This window comes from Paroedura picta, chromosome 3 (assembly GCF_049243985.1).
Source record: "Paroedura picta isolate Pp20150507F chromosome 3, Ppicta_v3.0, whole genome shotgun sequence".
Taxonomy (NCBI): Eukaryota; Metazoa; Chordata; class Lepidosauria; order Squamata; family Gekkonidae; genus Paroedura; species Paroedura picta.
The window spans coordinates 168,575,633-168,598,858 of NC_135371.1; the positions used below are offsets into that span (position 1 = coordinate 168,575,633).

The following is a 23,226-nucleotide window of genomic DNA, read 5'->3' on the forward strand; positions in this document are numbered from 1 at the left end:
TTGCACTCAAAAGCTCACTCCCTGAATAAATCTTTGTTGGTCTTAAAGGTGCGATTGGACTCTGATTTTAGTATGAGATATTCTGTAGCTTCTTCTTCATTCCCCTGACATACCTAACACACATTCATAAGAGAACAGGACTTGCTTCTATACAATTTATGGGAAATTTTCAAGTGGACAAATCCAAACTCCCATAGCAAGGTCAGTGCTCTACTTCCTTCCCGTCTTCCTCAGGATCCTGGAACTCAGACCTTGCAGTTTTTCGTCCAGCGAGAGAGATCTTTTCCCTTACAGTTCTTCCTCCATCCTTCCCTGCAAGTCAGAAAGAGAAAAGAAAATACACAATCACATGACGGTTTCCTGTGACAGCTGCAGGTAAAATGGGTCCCTACAGAAAAATTCAGAAAATCTCAGTACAAGGCCTACAAGGTTATTCTTTCACCCATTTAGCATATTGCAAGTTGGGGACCTGCAAGGACTGGAGAGGAGGACCTCATTTCCCCCTCCTCCATTGTTTCCTCTTTCCCTAATACAGGCCCCTTCTTTTTCTTCCTTCTCTCCTTCCCACCCAGCAATCATCCTCTCTTTCTTCTCCTTCCTGTCTTCAGCTTCTGCCCCACTTCTACCAAGCTTCTGCCCAGGAAAACTATGGCTCAGCTGTGTGGTGTCATCCCCTGGGCCTGCCCACTTACATGGTGGGGAACTCTTCTCAAGGTCTTTTGGGTTGGTATACCACTTCCTTCTGTTTTCCTTTCCCCACTTCATTCCTTTTTTACCTCCTTCTGGCAACCTCCCACTTCTTCTCCTCTTACCTTCCTCCCCATCTCAGCCATTCACCAACCTACTTTTTATCTGCCTTCCATCTCTAGCTGTATGTATCAGTTATCTTCATTTATGTCCTACCTTCCTCCACATTGGGAATGAAAAGCAGCTTCCGTGGGCCTGCCCACTTACATGTTGGGGAGCTCTCTCAAGATTCCATATTGGGAATCAAAGCAGCTTCCGTTTTCATCAGAACGCAAGAAGAGCCCTGCTGGATTAGACCAGCAGATCCTCTAGTCCAACACCCAATGACACACAGTGGCCAACTAGTTTCTCTGGAGGACCAGCAATGGGGCACGGAGGCCAAGGCCTTCATAAGAACATAAGAAAAGCCCTGCTGGATCAGACCAGTGGTCCATCTAGTCCAACAGCCTGTCTCGCAAAATGGCCAACCAGTTCCTCTGGAGGGCCATTATCAGGGCAGAGAGTCTGAGGTCTTCATAAGAACATAAGAAGAGCCCTGTAGATCAGTAGACCATCTAGTCCAGCCTCATGTCTCATACAATGGCCAACCAGTTTCTCTGGATAGCCAACTACAGCGTATAGGGGTTGTGACCTTCCTCTGATGTTGTCTGCTGGTTCTAGGATTCGGAGGTTTAGTGCTTCTCAAAGTACAAATGCAGGACCATGTGGCAACCCTAATGCAACAAGTGTACAATCCAGGAATCCAATCCCATGTCAAACCAGGGAATTGTCCAAGCAATAGGAATACCGGAACAAGCCCAACAAATGAAAAATCAGAAAATCTGCGCCAAAGTATCACCCGAGAAACTAAAGCATTGTCAAATGTGAGAGTCCCCTGCCAATCATAAATCTAACACAAACCAGCATACAGAAAGAATATAATATTGCAAGATCAAAAAAAACACACACACACACACACACATTTCAAAGCACAGAATTCAAGCCCAACCAAAATGGCAAGCTGATACTAAGACCCAGGAAGACAGACACACACCCGAAGAAAAAAAATTAAGAGAATACAGCCCTGAGAGCCTTCAAACACCGGCTCCTCATATTCCCAAATATTTCTGGGATTTTGGGGGGACAAATATGTTATTTTTCACATATGTATTTAGACAGGCTATATCCCAATGCATATTCCAACTGTGGTTGAAACATAGAACATATGCTAAGCAGAAACGGACTCACCAGTGATTCATCCCCCTTCTACCAGAGGCAATTTTCTTAGCACATTCAATATCGTCTGTGATGTCATCATCCCAGAGCGCTACAGAAAGATTTTCCAGAAAAAAAAGAGCTTATTAGGCAGTGGTTCCGAACCCCCGGTCCGGAGACTGGTACTGGGCCGCAGCTCCTCCTCCTCCTCCTCTGCGGCTGCTGCCTTGGGGGCTGCCCTGTCACTCTGCCGCCGGCTCACCTTTGGTGCTCTCCAGCGGCCGCCATGGCTGGGGCTCCCCCTCAGTGTGGCACTGCGCAGCTGCTGCTGGTAGCGCCCCCCAGTGGGCGGAGGGAAGTCAAGTGGAGCAGGGGCTCAGGCCGCGGCGGTGACCTCCCTCGGCAAAAGACTAACCCCCCTCCCCCGGGCCTCAATAAAATTGTCAATCGTTGACCGGTCCCCGGTGATAAAAAGGCTGAGGACCACTGTTATTAGGGACTAATGATAAGGTAGAATAAACGATCCCTTTTAAAGGCCTTTTCAAATCAGTGCTACAAGCCAGCAAGATAAAGGCACACAGACATTCTCAACAGCTGCCCCACAACTGCGGGTTTTTCTTCCCCTACGAGTCCCATGGCTGTCCCAGCATGAATAATTTCAAAGAGTGTCCAAATTGTGACTCTTCAGATGTCCATGGACTACCATGAGCCCCTGCCCACATGGCTAATTGGCAGGGGCTCATTGTCATCGTACTTCATGGTCAGTTGGAGATCCACATTTTGGCCACCCATGTCTGGAGATTAAGCACGCCACCACTGGGTTGAGTCCTTTGGCTAGGATGGACTTCCTGGAGAGGTTGCATTCCATTTCAGCAAACAGAATGTTTGTACAGAAAGATATGACTTTAGAAACAATGGATATCAGAATGTTCCGGAAGAAGATCGTTTGATGTTAACCATTAGCATCTCTGGAATATTCTGTTCCTGCCAGAAAGGTACAGTTTCCCTTTCTAAATTCAGCTTACCTTTGAGTATGGCACAAATTTTAGGGATTAGCATGACCTGGAGGGACACTTGGGTCCTCCCCGTCTTCATGTCTGAAGAGTTGAGCGCACACAAAGGTGAGCTGGACTTGGTCAGACTTGTGATCTGTTATCCATGAGACCTGAGATTAGAAGTTGATCCAGGTGAACGCATCATTTATTCCTCTGGATGTTTTCCAGAACTTAATGAAATGGGCCCAAACAGGCAAAGACCGATTCTGCACAGGATGTTCGCACCGGGCCAGTGCTGCAAGTCAGCAGGGTAAATCCTCGCAGATGCACAACATGGCCATCAGCCCACTCCCCTCCCAGCCCTGGCCGCTAATACTCCGCAGGAAGGAAATACTGATTTTTCAGCATTCCCTGCAGTAACACGGGTGCCATTGGCATCCAGGCTGGGCCAGGCCCATGCTTCTCCCTTGCTTACGGTGTCCCTGAAGAGACACGAAATAACCCAACAGGGCATTCGTCGACCGCCACAATGAAGAAGAAGAAGAGTTGGTTCCTATATGCTGCTTTTCTCCACCAGGGCCTTGTTCCGCACAGGAAAATCCAGCTGCCAAAGCACATTGAAAGTGCATTATCCTATGTGTGCAGAATGGGCCCAGGAGTCTCAAAGCAGCTTACCTCAGCTGTCCTTCAAGCACACCAATGTCGTGCTTGGGGAATTTCACAAACCTTTAGTTAATTAGCCCAACAACCACATATCACTTACCCTTGCATTTAATTTTGCATCCAAAATTCGGCTTCTTTGACCCGGTGGCACACCACCGACGGCTGCTTATCTGAAAAATGCCAATGTTATGCTGATGGCCATGCTTGTGTCGCCCCCGAACCTTTGTGTTGAATTTGCTTGCATAATTTGCCAAGCAAACCCCTGCAACAAACAGAACAGGAAATGATTATGGAGGGGGAATACGGTGTGGAAAATGTGTTCCGCTTTCATGAACAATTTGAAATGGTTCGAATCATCTGAAGTATAAAAGTCTGAGTGTGGAACCCATAAAGACTTGTGGGAGGTTACTTCATTTCCCCCTGCATCCTACTGCCAAGATTATTGCCTCCTTCCGCCTGCTGGCCACTCCCGTATCCTCTCCCCTTTCCCCGCTGGCTTCCCTCCTTCCCACTAATCAACAAACCTATCTTTTCTGATATAGTTCCTGGGCATGCCTTATTACAGGGAGACAGGGTATCATGCATGCATTTTCCTGATATTCTCCTCCACTCAGCCATTGTTTTGGTAAGTTGTGGCTGGCAGAATACTTTCCCAATCTCATCTGAATGCTGAAACTGCCTTGCTGCCCCACCAATATGGCAGCCTGCCAAGAGTTTAATTACACTCGTCAAGTAGATGTTAGTTATCAGCCCGTTTCTGGACTCTTTCCCATTCTTCCCAAATACTCTTTTTGTGCACCTTGATCACCGCCATTCCAGAGCTATCAAATCCTTCTCCGCCATGATCGGAAGTCAATCAGACTTTTGGTTTACACCTCAAAAGCCAACCCAGCCTACATGCCTTCCCACCATGTATAGGGCTGGGGAAAGGGTATAAAATCCCTTCTTTCTGGTCCCCAAAGTACCTTTGTGGTTACCATCTTCCCTTATACAGTTCCCGCCAGATGCCCAATGGGTGCGCAGGTTCATTCACATTGCGCTGCTTCCTTTCTGGCGCACGTCATGTCCAGATTTGGTCATTATACAATTCTTGTTGATTCTTATTTCCCATATCCAGTCATCTCCCTCTCTTTGTTTTTACTTTCACAAGTGTATTTGTGTAACGGCATATATCTGTTAGTCCAGTCTTGTGTGTTCGTCCCTAATAAAACTGAATGATGCCATTTATGATCATAGAACCATAGAGGTGGAAGGGACCTCCTGGGTCATCTAGTCCAATTCCCTGCACTGTGCAGGACACTCCCAACCCTATCGCTCATCCACTGTCACCTGCCACCCCCTTGAGCCTTCACAGAATCACCTTCTCCGTCAGTTGGCTCTCCAGCCTCTATTTAATAATTTCCAAAGATGGAGAACCCACCATTTTTGATATTTGTTGTCTGACTCTGATTCCTAACATGGATAATGACATCATAGAACTTTGACAAAAGGTCTTTGCTACTTACCCCCCCCCCTCTCACTCCGCTAATTCCCCCCGCTAACAAGCATTGGTGTAATATCTGAAGTTTTTCATGCTCCACTCCTGAAGTTCAAATTTCTTGCCATATGAAACTGCCCTTGTCCCTCCAAGTCAGTACTGTCTGCTCAGACTAGCAGTAGCTCTCTGGAATGTCTCTCAGGTAGATCTTTCATGTAATTTCTGCCAGATTCTTTAAACTGGAGATGCCAGGGGTTGAACCCAGGGTCTTCTACATGCCAAACAGATGTTTGGCCCCACATGGCCCGACCCCAAATGCCCTGGTTGACTGCAGATTTTCAGGGCCCCAGCAAAGACCCAGGTAAAGATCTAGACACCTGGTCACCTATGAACATGTGGACTTGGCCACATAGGGAAGGACTGAGCAACAGAAAGGAAGCCAACATTCAGAAGATTTTGCAGAAAACAATGTCTCAAGTTCTGATCTCTGAGCTTCCTGAGAAGGGTGTTATTTAGGATTCTCAGATCCCCCCTGGCCACTGGAGGGTTAAGGATTGCAAATCCAGGTTGGGAAACTCCTAGTGATTTGGGGGCAGAGTCTGGGGAGGACAGGGAACTCAGCCGGGTACAGTGCTATAGAATCTACCTTCCAAAGCATCCATTTCCTCCAGGGAAAACAATCTCCATTGTCTGGAGATGAGATGTAATTCCGGGGGATTCCCAGGCCCCACCTGAAAGCTGACATCCTTTGTGGTATTGTACTCAGTGTGCAGCTGGACCTACCCCAGTGCTGGCAGACGACACACGTACACACATAACTGGGACTGACTTGTCACCACTGCCATCCTCCACCCAACTGAGCCAGACATTTCCCTTAGAGAGACAACCATAGGGAGGGAAGAAGAAGAAGGTCAAGACAAGGGAGCATTTGGATGATAGGTGGGAAGAAGAGACCCGAGCTGTGGAGAGGTACAAGGAAAAGGTAGACCGGCCGATGGGTACAAGGAAAACAAAAAGGCCAGTGTCTATGGGTATGTCCCGGGAAGGGAAAAAGGAAATCAACAGAGGCTTCGCATCAAAATTGCAAGATATCATAGTCCCGCTGTATACTGCATTGGTTAGACCACACCTGTTGGCCGTAGAGGAGAGAGCCCTCAGTAATGGGTTTAAACTCCATGTAGAAAGGTATCGTTATCAGGAAACAATTCCCATCAAGAAGTTCAGCGGTGGAATTGGCTGCCTAAGGAGATGAGCTCTCCCTCTCTGGTGTCCTTGAGAAGCAGCTGGACAGATACTGAGGGCCATTCCGCACCAGGATCTATGTTGCAAATTGGTTGCAGAACGAAAAAACGCCATTTTAAATAGTGGAATTCGTCGTTATGCATACCTGCCTTTGTAGTGGAATCCAGTTGCGTTTCTATCATTTCTCACAGGTTTCCGGTCTCGGCAAAAATCGCTAGCCAGGAAGCGATATTGCCGAGCTTTGTCCCGCCCCTGGCCGTCAATCAAACGAGCAGCCAATGGGCAGCTGTTATCATGCTCCCGAAAAGGCCCTTTCCCTTTAAGGTAGGTTAAAAAAAAAACACGTTGCAACGAATCTGCATTGATTCATTGCAACGAAGAGACCAATCTAGCTAGCAGGTGGTGTTTGAGCTGCCGTTTCATCGTTGCCACGCTCCCCCCAAGTGAACCCCCCCTCGCACGGGCGCGATTTTCGGCTGAAAATAAAGTGAAAAATAAAGGGAAAATAAACCAGCAAATGGGGCTGTGTGGTGCTTGGTGCTTGGTGACTTAAAAAAGCTCTGGGGAGGGACTGCAGCCGGGATAGCCTTGCTGGGTAAACGAAGGCTCGCTGGTGCGTTGATCTCTGCTCGCTCCAAGAAATGGCGATCGCTTCGCCAGAAGATCAGAGGAGAGAGCTAGGGGGAGGGACTTTGCAGAAACCACAACAATGGTAACGCACAGAACTTTCCCGCTAATGTTGCAGATTGGTTGCAGGAGTGTAGCGCTTTCCGGAGGGTGAATCCACTTTTTGGGATTTCCCTGAAAGCACTACAATGAAGCACTTTTTGCGGATCGGTTTCAGGAGTGTGGCAGATTGTCAACGACATTGTGCATAACTGCATTTTTGTAGCGATTTCAATTTGCCACACTCTCGCTACAAAGAATCTGTGCGGAATGGCCCTTAGAATTGACTCTTTAGGCTGATCCTGCATTGAAAAGGGACTGAGACAATGGGCTCTATGGCCCCTTCCAACTCTATGATTTTATGATTCTATGACATAGTGAGGAAGGGGGTTCTAAGTAAAGTACTCTTTCCAGAAGTCTTGAATAAAGTGTATCCCTGAGCCCTGACAAAAAGAATTCAAATCATCATTACAAATATATTTGTCCTAATATATAATAGAAAATCATAAGTAGGTATATTGTTGGAAACATTTCAATATCTCCTTCTTGACCCTTTGAACTTGATGGGGATCATTCCTGGATTTGGGGGGGGGGTTGTTTTTTGTTTTTTGTATTTTTTTTTAAGATAGTCAAGTCATTACAAACATGTCCAAGACTTTTATGACTACCTAAAGGATGAGTCTCTGTTGTTGTTGTTTTTTTTTTAGTTCTATGAGTTCTGATTATTTTCCTTCTTTTATTTCATTTTTCCTGGAGGAATTGTCCTTCTGCACATGAGCAGAGTCTTGTGGCGCTTGATGAACTAACAGGCTTGTTTTGAAATTTAGAATGAACTTGCCATGGATGAAAGTTCAGCTCCCTTCATTAGAAGGGACACAAGGATCCATCTTTGGGTAGGCTGGGAGTGGAAATAAAGGGGCTTTACCACTCTGCACTTGTGGCGCAGAGTGGTAAGCGGCAGAAATGCTGTCTGAAGCTGTCTGCCCATGAGGTTGGGAGTTCGATCCCAGCAGCCAGCTCAAGGTTGACTCAGCCTTCCATCCTTCCGAGGTCAGTAAAATGAGTACCCAGCTTGCAGCTGGGGGGTAAACGGTAATGACTGGGGAAGGCACTGGCAAAGCACCCCGTATTGAGTCTGCCATGAAAATGCTAGAGGGCGTCACCCCAAGGGTCAGACATGACCCAGGGCTTGCACAGGGGATACCTTTACCTTTACCTTACAAAACCTGCAAGGTAAACTTGCCATAGACGTGTGTTCGAAAGTGACATCAAATCACAGCTGGCTTCTGGTGCTCCTGCAGGGTTTCCAAGGCACGAGGTGTCAGTGGTAGTTTTCCATTAACTGCCCCCTAGCATTCCTTGGAGGTCTCCCATCCGAACACTACCCAGGCTCCGCCCTGCTTAACTTCCAGGATCTAACAAGATCAGGTTTGCCTGGGCTATCCAGGCCAGGGTACCTATAACAATACCACAACATTTCTTCCCCTCATGGTTGTCATTATGAGTATCAGGGCTGCTCGGATAGTGCTATATGGCATTTGCCATCTCTGACGGAAAAAAAGAGCCTTTTAAAAGCCCCTTGAAAGCAGGAGTGTGCATTTTGCTACATTTGAGCAGAACAATTAGTTTTGAAAAAGCAAACCTGTTTTTTAATTATTTTTTTCAGCTGAATATAGATTTAGGTATCTTTAGGCTATTTAAACTAGGTAAGCCTCCCAAAATAGTGGGGAAATATTTGGGATTTTTCAGGACCATCAAAAAGCCGAAGTTAAAGGGCATTTAAAAGCATTGCAGTCCTTTTAATGCTCACAGTTTGGAGAAGGCATTTAAAGGGACTATGAGCCCTTTAAATGCCTTTTCCCCCTTCATTTAAAATAAGGGAGGATCGAGCACCTTGTTTAGGGGCTCATAGATTTGGACCTCCTGATCCAATCGTCTTGAACCTTGGGGGTTATTTAGAGAAGAGGCACATAAAAACAAACACACACACAGATCCTAGATACCCGTGGGCTGTACCCTCCTGCCTTCCCTCCAAGCACATGTTTACATGCTGCAAAAATAAGAAACAGGACTGTAGCAGAGCACAGGAAATTTCAAGGGAGAAAAAGCAGACTCACAGTCCTGTAAGTGGGTATTTCCAAATTTATCCAGGCCCTTGCTTTTCAGAAGCTCAGCAAATTCACATCTCTTGAAAGTTTTGGCGTCAGAGACTGAGAGAAATAAGAAGAGAGAAATAAGAAGAAATAAGAAGACTACGAATTCCTGATTCTTCATGTCTGCAGCTCTTCCAAGGAAGAAAAATGGTTTCAACCCAGTCTCCGTTGGCTTTTATACCTCTGCAATGGGAATTTTGGCATGCTGTGAGTGAGCAGGAAGCAACTTAATTCCTCATGGGCATTTCGAGTACTCATTTCACAGCCAGACTCTGCTTTATGGGCAAGGAGGTAGCCGCAATTAAAAGCAGCCCTTCGACTGAAAATGCAGAAACATATTTGGAGGAATTAGGCTAGCAACAAGGGTGATGTAAAAAAACTGGAAAGTCCGCTACTTATCCCTAAGGTAGAGCGTGGTATAAATTTATATCCCCCCCCCCCAACCAGGAACGTGTTGTCTGAGCTGGACATAATGCACAGAGGACATTATGCCGTGCAGCCCCTTCGTATTTGGTCCAGGTATAGTGGCCCCAATTCTCCCCATGACCACACAGGAAGCCCTTGCCCTGCTCTCTCCCGTGATTGCCCCCAGGAGTTGTATAGACATGGGAGAGCCGAGGGGCAGGAAGTCAAAACCTCCCGTGGTTTGTTTTACACGTCTATCATTGTCATGTGGACAAAGCTACCAATCATCTTCCAGTGACGTTCTGTCGCGTTTGAGAACCCGCCCCCTCCCAAGTCTAAAATCATTCTGTGCTTTTCTTAAAATAAATACTAGAATTGGGTTACAACACACCACAATGGAATTGTAATCCTGGAATTGGGTTACAATGCAACACTGCCACCAGCCTGCCCAGACTGGAAAAAAACAGATTTCCCCTCCAGGCGGACAGCAAAGGGCCAACGGTCCAGGCGAGCCCTAGAATCTTGTGCTTCCTCTGCTGGTTTTCCTGACCCCAAAGATAATTAATGTTGACTTGGTACAGGAAATGTAGGTGCACTGTATAGTTGAGCCCTGGCACCAGGCACCTCCTTTGCCAGCAAATGCAAGCTACCCTTCCTGTTTGTCGAGGGATGTAGACAAACTGGAGCATGTCCAGTGGAGGGCAACAAAGATGGTGAGGGGTTTGGAGACCAAGACAGATGAGGAAAGGTTGGGGGAGCTTGGTCTGTTTAGTCTGTAGAGGAGACGACTGAGAGGGGATCTGATAACCATCTTCAAGTATATAAAGGCTGCCATGTAGAGGATGGAGAAGAGTTGTTCTCTCTTGCCCCAGAATCCTGTCTAAGCAACTTCTTGGAGATGCACCAACTTGCAGCTGTGCTGGGAAGTCTTCTGTTCTTCGCAGAAGTCTCTGCCATCCTTGATCTGTTTTGGGGGACAATTCAAGGTGCATGTGTTGACCTTTAAAAACCCATACATGGTATGGGACCAACATATCTGAAAGATCACTTACTCCCTTATGAACCAACCTGACCATACTGTTAATCTACGGAAGCCCTGCTTTGCCTGACCCGCACCTTCTGAAAACAGATGTAGCAACCACGGACAGGTCCTTTTTGGTCATGGCACCAAAGCTCTGGAACTTTCTCTCCAGGGAGATTCATCTGTCTCCACCAGTTCCCATCCTCTGCCAATGGATGAAGATTTCTTTGTTTCATTTGGTGTTCTTCAGTGACCCCTTCTTCCTGCCCAGTGTTTTAATTGCTGTTTTGTTTTGTTTTTTGCATTTTTCAGTGCTTTAGCTCTGATTTAAGGGTTTTTAAGATGTTTTTTTTATTATGTATGTTTTTATTATTATTACATTTATATTTATAGACCACCCCTTTCCATAAGGAGGTTTGGAGTGGTCTGCAAAAGAGTTAAGTCATTCATAGAATTTAAAACAGTGTGCACCCTATCTGAGCATCCCAGGATTATAATTAAGATCAGGACAGTGGTTCTTGCTTGGAATCAGCAGAGTTGGGTTGGGGAGATTGCCGTTTACCACCATCTTATACTTGTGGGATATTGTTATGATCATGATTATGATCATAATTATGATCATGATGATGATGATGATGATGATGATGATGATGATCATGATCATGATTATGATTATGATTAGGTTTATTCCCCGCCACTCTCTTGTGGCTCGTGGCAGGTTACAACATCCTAAACAACATCCATTAAAACCCCATTAAACATCCATTAAAACCCCATTAAAACAACAATTACATTCCCAGCATGACCAACATGGCAAGATCGGCAACTCAACGTCCCCCCCTCCCACTACTGGCGGGTGGAGAGGAGGTCCTGATGATGTTTACTTCGGGTCCTGATGGTGTTTATTTCAGGTCCTAATCCCAAATCCCGGGGGGGGGCCATCGGTCTATATTGTCAGCCTTGGCCTCAACCGTAAACCTGGCGGAAGAGCTCCGTTTTGCAGGCCCTGCGGAACGATGAAAGATCCCGCAGGGCCCGCAGCTCTCCCAGAAGCTCATTCCACCAGGCGGGGGCCAGGACCGAAAAGGCCCTGGCCCTGGTCGAGGCCAGGCGTGCTTCCCTAGGGCTGGGAACATTGTGATCAATGTTATTGTTGATTTATGGGATATACTGTTTGGATTTTATTCTGTAAGCCGCCTCTTGGCGACACTGTCACAAGAGGCGGGGTACAAATTTAAAAATAAACAAACAAGCAAACAAACATTTTGTTACAATAAGTTGTACTCAATATATGGAAATGTTTAATCTCTATGAACTGTGTTGTTTGTTGTCGGTGGATTTCATTTGCATTGTATGGCGTTTATCTTCTTGCACACACACAGAAACCTTTCTTGTTTACTGTGCGCCATTTTGTGTGCTCCTTTTTTTAAACACTGAGCAATGTCCTGTCACATGACACTTCCGGGTGCCATGGGACTTCCAGAGGTCAGGGAGACATGGCGAGCTGACATCATTTCCGCTGTGCCTCCACAGTCAAGATGTTGGAAAAGACCGTCTTAGGTGAGCAAGCCAGTTTTTCTAGATTTCCTGTGCTACTTACTTTAGAGCAGTCATTCTCAGCCAGGGGGTCGGGACCCCTTTGGGGGTCAAACGACCCTTTCACAGGGGTCGCGGCAGGACCGGCAGCTTGGCCGGAGAGGCGCCATCTATACAACAGCCTTGCGGGGTAGATTGAGAGAGCGTTTGTCTGTCTGGAGCAGCAGAAAAGAGCGAGATCGGCATGGCGGGGCAAGAGGCAGAACTGAACGGAGAAAGCCCGGGGGAAAACCAATCTATATACAATCCTGAACGATGGATCTTCACGCCATTGGTCAGTTTGGGTTTAATTTCTGTGAAAGAACCCTTGCATAATTTTATGGTTGGGGGACACCACAACCGGAGGAACTGGATTAAAGGGTCAGGACATTGGGAAGGTTGAGAACAGGGGTTGCAAACTGATCAATTTATATTCTGAAAATTATTCTAATACACTTTACCAATCTTTGAGCAAAGTCTGTTTTTTTTTTCCCCTGTGTACTAGCTCTGGGACCCCATGGGAGCCATGAATGAACTTCTGGATACTCGGCTATGTGGTATTCTGTAGCTTCTTCACCCCCCTGACATATCCAAAACACATTCGTAAGTTAACAGGACTTGCTTCTATACAATTTATTGGAAATTTTCAAGTGGAGAAATCCAAACTCCCATAGCAAGGTCATTGCTCTACTTTCGTCCCGTCTTCCTCAGGAGCCTGGAACTCAGACCTTGCAGTTTCTCGTCCAGCGAGAGAGATTTTTTCCCTTACAGTGTCTCTTCCAACTTGCCCTGCAAGTCAGAAAGAGAAAATAAAATACACAATCATATGACCGCTGCAGGTAAAATGGGCGCCTACAGCGAAATTCAGAAAATCTGTGTTTACTCTGTTAGTGGGTTACTCTTTCTTCCATTTAGCATAATGTAAGTTGGAGACCTGTAAGGACTTAAGAGGAGGATGTCATTTCTGCCTCCTCTACTGTTTCCTCTTTCTCTACCCACAGTCTCTCCACTTTTCCCACCTCCTTCTCTCCTTCCTGCCCAACAATCAACCTATCTTTTCTTCTCCCTCTCTTCAGCTTCCCCCCACAGACACACACATACTTCTACCTAGATTCTACCTAGACAAACTATGGTTTAGTTATGTGGTGCCACCCCCTGGGCCTGCCTACTTACATGGTGTCATGAACCCCTAGTTCCCAAACCATGGTTTCCGCCCCCTTTGAGTTTCACATCATTTCTTTATGCTCCCTGATCTCCAGTGGAGTTGTAGCACCTTCCTGGGACTGCTTGCGAGTGTGCCTCCCATCCGCCTCATGCATTTCAAAGCCTTCACCCGTGTTCTTTCCCTTATCTCTTCTCCCTAGACTGCCCTTGCTGGGAGCTCAGGCTAAACACCAGATGGCCGGATGAGATGTTTTGGCACCTTGTAGATCAGAGGAAACTATATTGCCCTTCCTGTGTGAATCGATGTTTCCGCCAAATACTGCTCCTGTGCCCCCCTTCCTAAGCCAAGGTATATAAGCTATGCAGCCCCCTTCCCCAGCATCTCTGTCAAAATTCCTGTCTAAGAGCTTATGCGATGTGCTGATCTTTGTCCTGATTCTCCCAATAAAGACTTTTACTTAAAGCTTCAGCCGGAAGCCCGAGAGTCTGTTGAGCGAATCTGCTGGGTCTCAACCGCTTGGTTCCTGACACATGGCAGGGATCTCTCTCCAGGTCTTCTGGGTTGGCTTACCACTTTCTTCTGTATGTCTTTCCCCACTTAATTTCCTTTTTACCTCCTTTTGGCAACCTCCCATTTCTTCTCCTCGTTCCTTACCTCATTCTTTCCTTCTCAGCCACTCACCAACCTACTTTTTACCTCTCTCCCATCTCCAGTTCTATTTATTAGTCATCTTTTTTCATTTATGCCCCGTTTTTCTCCACATTGGGAATCAAAGCAGGTTCAGAAAACAAGAAGAGCCCTGCTGGATCAGTAAACCATCTAGTCCAGCATCCTGTGTAACACAGTGGCCAACCTGTTCCTCTGGAGGACCAACAATAAGGTATAGAGGCCAAGGCCTTCATAAGAACATAAGAAGGGCCCTGCTGGTATAGACCAGTGGTCTGTATAGTCCTGCCTGCTCTCATACAGTGGCCAACCAGTTTCTCCAGACAGTCAACTACAGGGCATAGATGCTGAGGCCTTTCTCAGATATTGCCTATTGATTCTGGGATTCAGAAGTTTAGTGCCTCTCAAAATGAACAAAACCCAATAAGTCTGCAAAAACCACTGCAGAAGAATGTGGCAATCCTAGCGCAACAAGCATACAGCTCGGGAATCCAACCCCATGTCAAACCAAAGAATCATCCAAACCAAACCCAATAGGAAAGCTGTAACAAGCTCAGAAAATGGAAATTCAGAGAATCTAAACCAATGCATTACCTGAGCATCTAAAGCAGGGTCAAACAGGAGAATCCACTGCAAATTGTAAATCCAAGACAAACCAGCACACACAAAGAATCCAGTGTTGTAAGATCAACAAAACTTAATTTTTAAAGCGCAAAATTATAGCCAAACCAACATGGCAAATTGATACTAAGCCCCAGGTAGATGGAGACATGCAGGGGAAAAACTAAAGAAAATACAACCCTGAGACCCTTCAAACACTGACTCATATGACTATTAAAACAAACAAACAGGGGCTCATCCTTTTGGTAGTCATAGGAATCTTGGACATATGACAAATCTGTAAGAACTTGATCACCTTTTGAAGAAGAAGAAGAAGAAGAAGAAGAAGAAGAAGAAGAAGAAGAAGAAGAAGAAGAAGAAGAAGAAGAAGAAGAAGAAGAAGAAGAAGAAGAAGAAGAAGAAGAAGAAGAAGAAGAGTTGGTTCTTATATGCCGCTTTTCCCTACCCGAAGGAGGCTCAAAGCGGCTTACAGTCGCCTTCCCATTCCTCTCCCCACAACAGACACCCTATGAGGTGGGTGAGGCTGCGAGAGCCCTGATATCACTGCTCGGTCAGAACAGTTTTATCAGTGCCGTGGCAAGCCCGAGGTCACCCAGCTGGCTGCATGTGGGGGAGTGCAGAATCGAACCGGGCATGCCAGATTAGAAGACCGCACTCCTAACCACTACACCAAACTGGCTCTCTATATTCAGATGCAGATCCAAGCTGTGGCGGAATCATAGAATACAAGATAGGCTAAGAAAAAATTGACTCACCAGGCATTCATCCTGTTTGAATTAGAGGCAATGATCTTAACACATTCAATATCGTCTGTGATGTCATCATCCACGAGAGCTGCCGAAAGGTGTCCCCGAAAACAAAAAGACTTATTAGGAACTGCTGAGAAGGTGTTATCAACCATTCTTTTAAAAGACCTTCATACGTCAGTGTCACAAGCAAGCAAGAGAAATGCACATAGACATTCTGAGCTGCTGCCCCACAACTGTGGGCTTTCCGGGCCCTACATGTCCATGGTGGTCCCAGAATTAATAATTTTAAAGAGCAGGGCCAAACTGTTGTTCTCCAGATGTCTATGGACTACAATGACCACGAGTCCCTGCCAGCATAGCCAGTAAAGCAGGGGCTCATGGTCATTGTTGTTAGGACTTTTGGACTTGTCTTGGTCCCGAGTCCCTCCAGAGAAATAGAGCTGCGGAATAACAGAGCAGTTTGCAGCCATTAGTTAACTTCGTGGACAGGCCATGGATCCAGACTCACAGTGCTTTGGGGTTTTAAAAGGAGTAATCTTTACCATGAAAGAATATTTACAAATATATGACATATTCATCTGCTTCTGTCTCCTTACTGAAGCAGAATAAAGATAAAGGTAAAGGTATCCCCTGTGCAAGCACCAAGTCATGTCTGACCCTTGGGGCGACGCCCTCTAGCGTTTTCATGGCAGATTCAATACGGGGTGGTTTGCCAGTGCCTTCCCCAGTCATTACCGTTTACCCACCAGCAAGCTGGGAACTCATTTTACCGACCTTGGAAGGATGGAAGGCTGAGTCAACCTTGAGCCAGCTGCTGGGATTGAACTCCCAGCCTCATGGGCAGAGCTTTCAGACTGCATGTCTGCTGCCTTACCACTCTGCGCCACAAGAGGCTCACACTGAAGCAGAATACAAAAGTTTAAAAAGTAGTTACAAAGAATGCACATTGCAAGCCTCTATGTCTAGGCTGGAGGCAGGGCTACATTCCACACATCAGCGGATGGAGAGTTGAGAGTCTAATGGTGGATGCTTACTGCTCTTGCAAAGTAGAAGTCCTTCTCATCCAGAAGAAGCAGGAAGTAGGAGGGAGCCAAATTTAAACAAAGGGGTCTCCCAGGCATACGGCTGAAAAGTCCCTGTAATCCCACCAGTGACCCTAATGCCACTCGTAAGCATTCAGGTAAAGTTTAGCAGCTACTGATCCTGCGTTGAGCAGGGGGTTGGACTAGATGGCCTGTATGGCCCCTTCCAACTCTATGATTCTATGATTTTATGAAACAACTCACAATAACCTTTCAGGGTTGATTTCAAGAAATTCCTTGCTGGTTGCAATTTCAACAATTGTAGTCCATGGACAGCTGGAGAGCCACAGCTTGGCCACGCCTGTCTAGAGATTCTGTATGCTACCGTTGGTGTCAGCACTTCCACGTGGGGTTGCATTTAATTTCAACAAAGACAGTTTTGTCTTTGTACAGAAAGTTTTCAATGTAGGAATGTGGGAGCAATAGAAATCAGAATGTTCTGATGAGGATCGTTTTATGTTAATCATGAACATCTCTGGAATATTCTCTGCCAGGCTGGTAAAGTTCCCCTTTCTAATCTCAATTTAATGTTGAGTCTAGCACAAACCGTTCTAGGAGTTAGAATGGCCTGGAGAACTACTTGTTTCCTTCCCTTCTCCCACTCTGAAGACTTGCACACAAAGGTGAGTCACATTTGGCCAGTATTCTGATCTTTTATTCATGTGACTGTGTCAATGGGTGCACCTGGGACTCCAAGTTTCTCTGGCTGAATGCATCATTTATTCCTGTGAATATTTGCCATAACTTAATTGCATGGGCCCAAACTGGCAAACGAAACATCTGATGGTATCGCATGGTGCCAGGTAACATGGGTCCAGTAGCATGAAGCTGGTCAGGCTGGGCCAGGCCCAGTTACAAGGTGGGAAACTGCAAACCTGGGACTTTGCTCAGATTTGTAAACAGATGTGTCTTCTCTATGCATGGCCCCAGTCTCCAGATTTACATATCCACAGACGAGACCGCATTGAGAATTAGATGTATTGTTACTAGTTGCTCAGCATTATTTGTGATTAGAACACTAGGACATCCAGAAATGCATTCACATCATTCAGATCTCTGTAACCATTACCCAGATGAGCCAAAATCCATTCTCTCCAATGCTGGGGCAAGAATCCCTTTGTTTATTTCATCAGTGTGGAGGGTAAATGGAAGAGAAAGGATGCTGTTAGCTGGTATTGATATATAGAGCAAAACAATGGCCTTCCTTCTCAACTTAGCCCCAGCGTTTGGAAGAGTCCAGAGAATGTGAATAATCCATCCACCATTTTGGGCTCCCACTTCTACCCAGGTAGCCACAAGTGTTTGGAACAAAATGGGTTCCACCAAGACTGCCTGGGCTACACATTACTGTGCCATTGGCAATGGTCCCAATGTAGGATGGAAAGACATGTAAAACAGGACAAGACTGAGAATGCTGATGTGATGAATCAAAGGGCAAGCTGCTGAGACTCTTCCTTAGCAACATTCCTGACCTTTACTTCTTAGAATGTAGAAGCCATTGCGGGAGAGCACAATTTGGGATTGTGGCTGGAGAAGAAGCTGGAGAAAGGAGAGAAGTTGTGGAGATCCCCAATGGAAAACCATATAGGAGAAGAGAACGTTAATGAGAAAAGGAAGGACTTCAGATGTCCTTCAAAAACACCGCTGATATGCTTGGGGACTTGCACAGGCCGTTAGCCAGTTAGCCCAATTGCAGCTTGTTACTTACCCCTGCAGTACATTTTGCATCCAAAATCCGGTTTGGATCTCCTCCTGGAGCACCACCAACGGCTGTTTATCTGGAAAATTCCGTAGTTTCTGCCCTTGTCCGGGTTGGGTCCCCCCACAGCCCTTGAGTTGAATTTGCTTTCATAATAAGCCAAGCAAACCCCTGGAACAAACAGAACAGGAGATGGATTATAGAGGGGGAATGCAATGTGGAAAATGCATTCCACTTTCATAAACCATTTGAGTTGTTCGAATAATCCGAAGTATAAAAGTCTAAGTGTGGAACCCATAAAGACTAATGGGAGGTTACTTCATTTCCCCCTTCATCCTACTGCCCACTTTATTTCCTCCTTCCCTCTGCTGGCCACTCCTGTATCCTCTCCCCATTCCCTTATCAACTTCCCATTATCAACTTTGACCAACCTTCAGTCTCCCCCACTCAGATTGATTTGTTTGCTTCTTTATTTGCACCCACCTTTCTCCTCAATGGGGACCCAGAGCAGTTCACAGAATTCTCCACTGTTTTCTTTTATCCATACATCAACCTTATGTAATAGACTAAGATGAGAGAAAGTGACTGGCCCAAGGTCACCAAGCAAGCTTCCCAAGCCGAACGAGGATTCACACTTGGGTCTCCCAGATCGCATCTGAAATACTGCCAGCCAATCTCAATGGGAGGACCTGGCACATTTGAAGGGGGCCACAGGCTGACAAGACTGGTTGGGAGTAGCAGCATGCATGCATGCATGCATGCATGCATGCATGCATGTATGTATGTATGTATGTATTTATGTATGTATGTATGTGAAGGAGAGCTCAGATGGCTTATGGAGGGCCCTGGTCACTGAACCAATGAAATGCCCTTTTTAATACACATGGTGGCATTAATTACTAGAAAGTTCAACCTTCTTCAAGGGAAAGAAAGTTCAACCAGTCCTTTGTGCATGTATGGATTAATGCATTCAAGAGGGGGGGGGGAAACAGCACACATACTCCACTCTGGTAAGACCTCACTTGGAGTACTGTGCTAAGTTTTGGGTACCACAACTGAAGAAAGATGTAGACAAACTGGAGTGTGTCCAGAGGAGGGCTATGAAGATGGTGAGGAGTTTGGAGACCAAGTCATATGAGGAAAGGTTGAGGGAGTTTGGTCTGTTTGGCCTGGGGAGAAGACGACTAAGAGGTGATATGATAGCTGTCTTCAAAGACTTGAAGAGCAGTCATATAGACGATGGAGAAGAGTTGTTTTTGGTGATTCGAAATAGCCGAGCCCCCAAAAATATTTGGGATTTTTCAGGACTACCAAATAGCCAAAGTTAAAGGGCATTAAAAGGTATTGCAGTCCCTTTAAATGCCTTTGCAGCTTGGAAGGACTATGAGCCCTTTAAATGCCTTCAGAATGAATGTTCACCTTGATCCCTGTAAATGCCTTTTCCTTCTTCTTTGAAAACAATGGAGGATGGGGCACCTTGTTTGGGGGCCCATAGAATTAGACCCCCTAATCCAATCCTTTTGAAACTTGGGGCTTCTTTTGAGGAGATGCGCCAGCAGCTATGCTGCCATGTCTCATGACAACAGACACACACCCAGATCCTGAATACCCCTGGATCAATTCCCCATTATAGCCAGTGGAGACCACTGATGATACAAGTCTCCATAGAATATAACAGAGTCCCCCAAGTTGGGGTTTCCAAAAAATCCCACATCTAAATACCATGCTGGTATTGGAATTTGGAAACATCAGGTTATACAAATATATGGTAACCTCAATGAGGGGTTTTCAAGGTCTCAGAAGAAGAAGAGTTGGTTCTTAGCCCCCACTTCTCACTCCCCGAAGGAGTCCCAAAGTGGCATCAAATTGCCTTCGCTTTCTCCCCTCCCTCCCCCCAACATACACCCTGTGAGGGAGGTGAGGTTAGGAGGGCTGAAGCAGGACTGCTCTGCAAGAACTGCTCTAACAGGACTGTGACTAACCCAAAGTCACCGAGCTGTCTGCATGCTCAGGAGCGGGGAATCAAACCCATCTCGCCACATGAGTGGTCACCACTCTTAACCGTTGCACCATGTTGGCTCAGAAGAAGAGGTGGCTTGCTCTACCTCGTCAACACTCTGGGCTTCTGAGATCTGTCAAGATGCCCTCCCTCCGGTGCCCTCCCTCCTGCGGTGCCCTCCCTCCTTCCCTCCAACTATGTAATTGCATGCTGCGAAAACACGAGGCGGAACTGTAGCAAAGTGCAAGAAATCTCCAGAAAGAAAAAGCAGACTCACAGTCAGCTAGGCTGACTCCTCCATATTTTTCCAGCTGAGCTTTCTTCATAATCTCAGCTACTTCACATCTCCTGAACCTTTTGGCCTCCGTGACGGAGAGAAGTAAGAAGAGGAGGGCTGCAGTGTACCGATTCTTCATGTCTGCAGCCCTTCCGAGGATGAAAGGTCATTTCAACCCAGCTTCCATTGGCTTTTATACCTTTGCGGTAGGGTTGATTTTGGCAGGCTGCGAGTGAGTAGGAAGCAGCTTGATTTCCCGGCGGCATTTCAGGGTTGCATTTCACAGTCAGTCTCTGCTTTCTGGACCAGCAAGTAGCCACAATTAAAAATAGCCCTTGGACTGGAAGCATAGAAACATATCTGGAGGAATTAAATTAGTAAAAAGGTTGTCCAAAATCGCTAGACAATATTCTATTCCCAAAGTAAGGTAAAGGTATCCCCTGTGCAAGCACCAGGTCATGTCTGACCCTTGGGGTGACGCCCTCTAGCGTTTTCATGGCAGACTCAATACGGGGTGGTTTGCCAGTGCCTTCCCCAGTCATTACCGTTTACCCCCCAGCAAGCTGGGTCCTCATTTTACCGACCTTGGAAGGATGGAAGGCTGAGTCAACCTTGAACCGGCTGCTGGGATCGAACTCCCAGCCTCATGGGCAGAGCTTTCAGACTGCATGTCTGCTGCCTTACCACTCTGCGCCACAAGAGGCTCTTATTCCCAAAGTAGAATGCTGTATAGATTTATATTCCTTGGGCAGGAGCTAGATGTCTGATCAGGTCAGTTGGATGGGAAGGGACACAGAATACTGCAATGGACCTTGGGTTGCTGAACTGTGCTTTTTTTTTTTTTCTACAAAAAGAGAGAGTTCACATCCATGGCGGTATGGTCCCGTCTTGTGACACCTGCATTTATGTAAATAACTATAAACCAACTTCAGAAGAAATCGTTTCTGGAACAAATAATTAGACAGGGACAGGGAAAAAGCCGGAACCACCCAGATCAGGCCGGAATGGGTATTAAACAAACTGGAACACCCCAGAACTGGCTGGAATTAACATTAAACAAACCATAGTACCTCAAAAAACAGGGGGATGCGCTACAAGCAATCAAGGACAATATTTTAGAAATGAAAATGTGCACATCCCACATCTTTATTGACCCTTTCTGAGGCAAAATGCTTCTAGAACACCCTGGAACTAGCTGGAACGGGCATTAAACAAACAAAAACCATTGGGATATATTAAAGGCACTCAAGAACAATATTTTGGAACTCTAAATGCAGACATAACGTAGGCTTGCTTATGGCGCCTCTCCCCAGGGTCTAGTCTGCACAGCGCTTTTTATCCACTCCCATCCCGAATAAATCCCTCCCATCTACACTGAATTTTATTTCCATTTTGATTTGGGGCTCTTCCAATTTTCCCTCTGCAACATGCATGATTGATCCGCGGTGACCTTATCTTTCCTACACAATATCTAGGAGTGCATATAAGCCTCGATATTTGAAAAACTGCTACGAGTTAACTTATTGCTCCATGCTTGCAATGCTGACGTAGCAAAGCAGTCTTCCCTGATTGGCCAGGGCATCAGTTCAAAGACTTCCTGGTTCCCAGCTGAAGGGCTTCCCTCCCTGTCTTAAAGTGACTGCGTTCCAGAAGCCCATGCTTCTCTCAGCAGAGATTTGCCTTGTACTCTGAGAGGCTACTGCAGGCTCAGGAGTCAAAAGAGAAGGAAAGGTTCGGGAAAGGTAGTTCAGCTTCATGACCACTGCTCCCCTCCCCTCTTTGAGCTTCCTTAATCAAGTGCAGAAGGCTTTCTGTTTCAGTTTGGGGGGGGGGGAGGAAGGAGAAAGACCCGGATTCAAATCCATCTGAATTCAGCAGGATTGACAAGGGGTGTGTGTGTGTAAGTGCAGAATCAGCCAAGGATGCCCAGCATGTTTTATGAGGCTTCATGTTCCAGGGAGAGACACTGAGATTTTGAAGCCTCAGGTTCTCTCGGGGTTTGTTCTGTTCACTCCTGAACCCAGGCTGGAGTACAGCCACTTAACAGCAGAATATTTCCTCCACACCCCACCATTCTGCAGGCATGTTGGCCTGGAAAGAGTTCAACTATGCACAATATTTCTGAGTTTGGATTTTCAAAATATTGCTCTGGAGTGCCTTTAATGCATCTCACTGTTTTTTGAGGCACTAGGATTTGTCTAATGTTCATTCCGGCCTTTGCTTGTGTGTTCCAGAGGTACTTTAGCACTTAACAGTTTAATACATGCACGATATTTCAGTGTTTGGATTTCCAAAATATTGTTCTAGAGTGCCTTGAATGCATCCCACTGTTTTTTGCGGTACTAGGATTTGTTTGTAGCCTCTTGTGGCGCAGGGTGGTAAGGCAGCCGTCTGAAAGCTTTGCCCATGAGGCTGGGAGTTCGATCCCAGCAGCCGGCTCAAGGTCGACTCAGCCTTCCATCCTTCCGAGGTCGGTAAAATGAGTACCCAGCTTGCTGGGGGGTAAACGGTAATGACTGGGGAAGGCACTGGCAAACCACCCCGTATTGAGTCTGCCATGAAAACGCTAGAGGGCGTCACCCCAAGGGTCAGACATGACTCGGTGCTTGCACAGGGGATACCTTTACCTTTACCTTTACCTTTTAGGATTTGTTTAATGCTCATTCCAGCCTGTTCTGGGATGTTCCAGAGGGATTTTTGTCCCAGAACAGGTTAATAAATGGATGAAGGTTACAATTCTTCATTTCTAAAACATTGTTCTCAAGTGTGGCCTGATAAGGGTTTTTAAAAGGTGTGGGATTTCCACCTTTTCATTCCTAAAATATTGCTC

At 46.2% G+C, this 23,226-nt stretch overlaps 2 protein-coding genes and 1 long non-coding RNA gene across 6 annotated transcripts in view; 1 reads left to right on the top strand and 2 right to left on the bottom strand.

The window, feature by feature from the left end:
* LOC143833492 (uncharacterized) overlaps positions 1–23,226 on the top strand; it is a 45,547-nt gene that overhangs the window by 4,949 nt on the left and 17,372 nt on the right. Inside the window, exons 2-3 of one of the 2 annotated variants that reach the window (XR_013229650.1) lie at positions 12,644–12,741; positions 13,503–13,651. This is a non-coding gene — a long non-coding RNA (uncharacterized LOC143833492). The remainder of the gene's footprint in view (positions 1–12,643; positions 12,742–13,502; positions 13,652–23,226) is intronic. The other variant, XR_013229651.1, reaches the window with a different exon arrangement.
* On the bottom strand, positions 44–9,316 carry LOC143833486 (lysozyme C-1-like). Of its 3 annotated transcripts, XM_077329357.1 has the most exons (4): positions 9,102–9,316; positions 3,700–3,861; positions 1,975–2,053; positions 51–312 (listed from the first exon to the last, which is right to left on the bottom strand). In XM_077329357.1, the coding sequence occupies exons 1-4, from the start codon at positions 9,256–9,258 to the stop codon at positions 246–248; spliced, it is 465 nt and encodes a 154-aa protein (XP_077185472.1). In that variant the 5' UTR covers positions 9,259–9,316; the 3' UTR covers positions 51–245. The 3 variants fall into 3 exon arrangements, 1 of the variants encoding a protein (XP_077185472.1); XR_013229647.1 differs by lacking the exons at positions 3,700–3,861; positions 9,102–9,316 and adding an exon at positions 2,696–2,823 and having other exon boundaries at positions 44–312; XR_013229648.1 differs by lacking the exons at positions 3,700–3,861; positions 9,102–9,316 and adding an exon at positions 2,204–2,660 and having other exon boundaries at positions 44–312.
* Positions 12,757–20,562, bottom strand: LOC143833487 (lysozyme C-like). The gene is made up of 4 exons (XM_077329358.1): positions 20,397–20,562; positions 18,130–18,291; positions 15,346–15,424; positions 12,757–12,927 (listed from the first exon to the last, which is right to left on the bottom strand). The coding sequence occupies exons 1-4, from the start codon at positions 20,533–20,535 to the stop codon at positions 12,861–12,863; spliced, it is 447 nt and encodes a 148-aa protein (XP_077185473.1). The 5' UTR covers positions 20,536–20,562; the 3' UTR covers positions 12,757–12,860.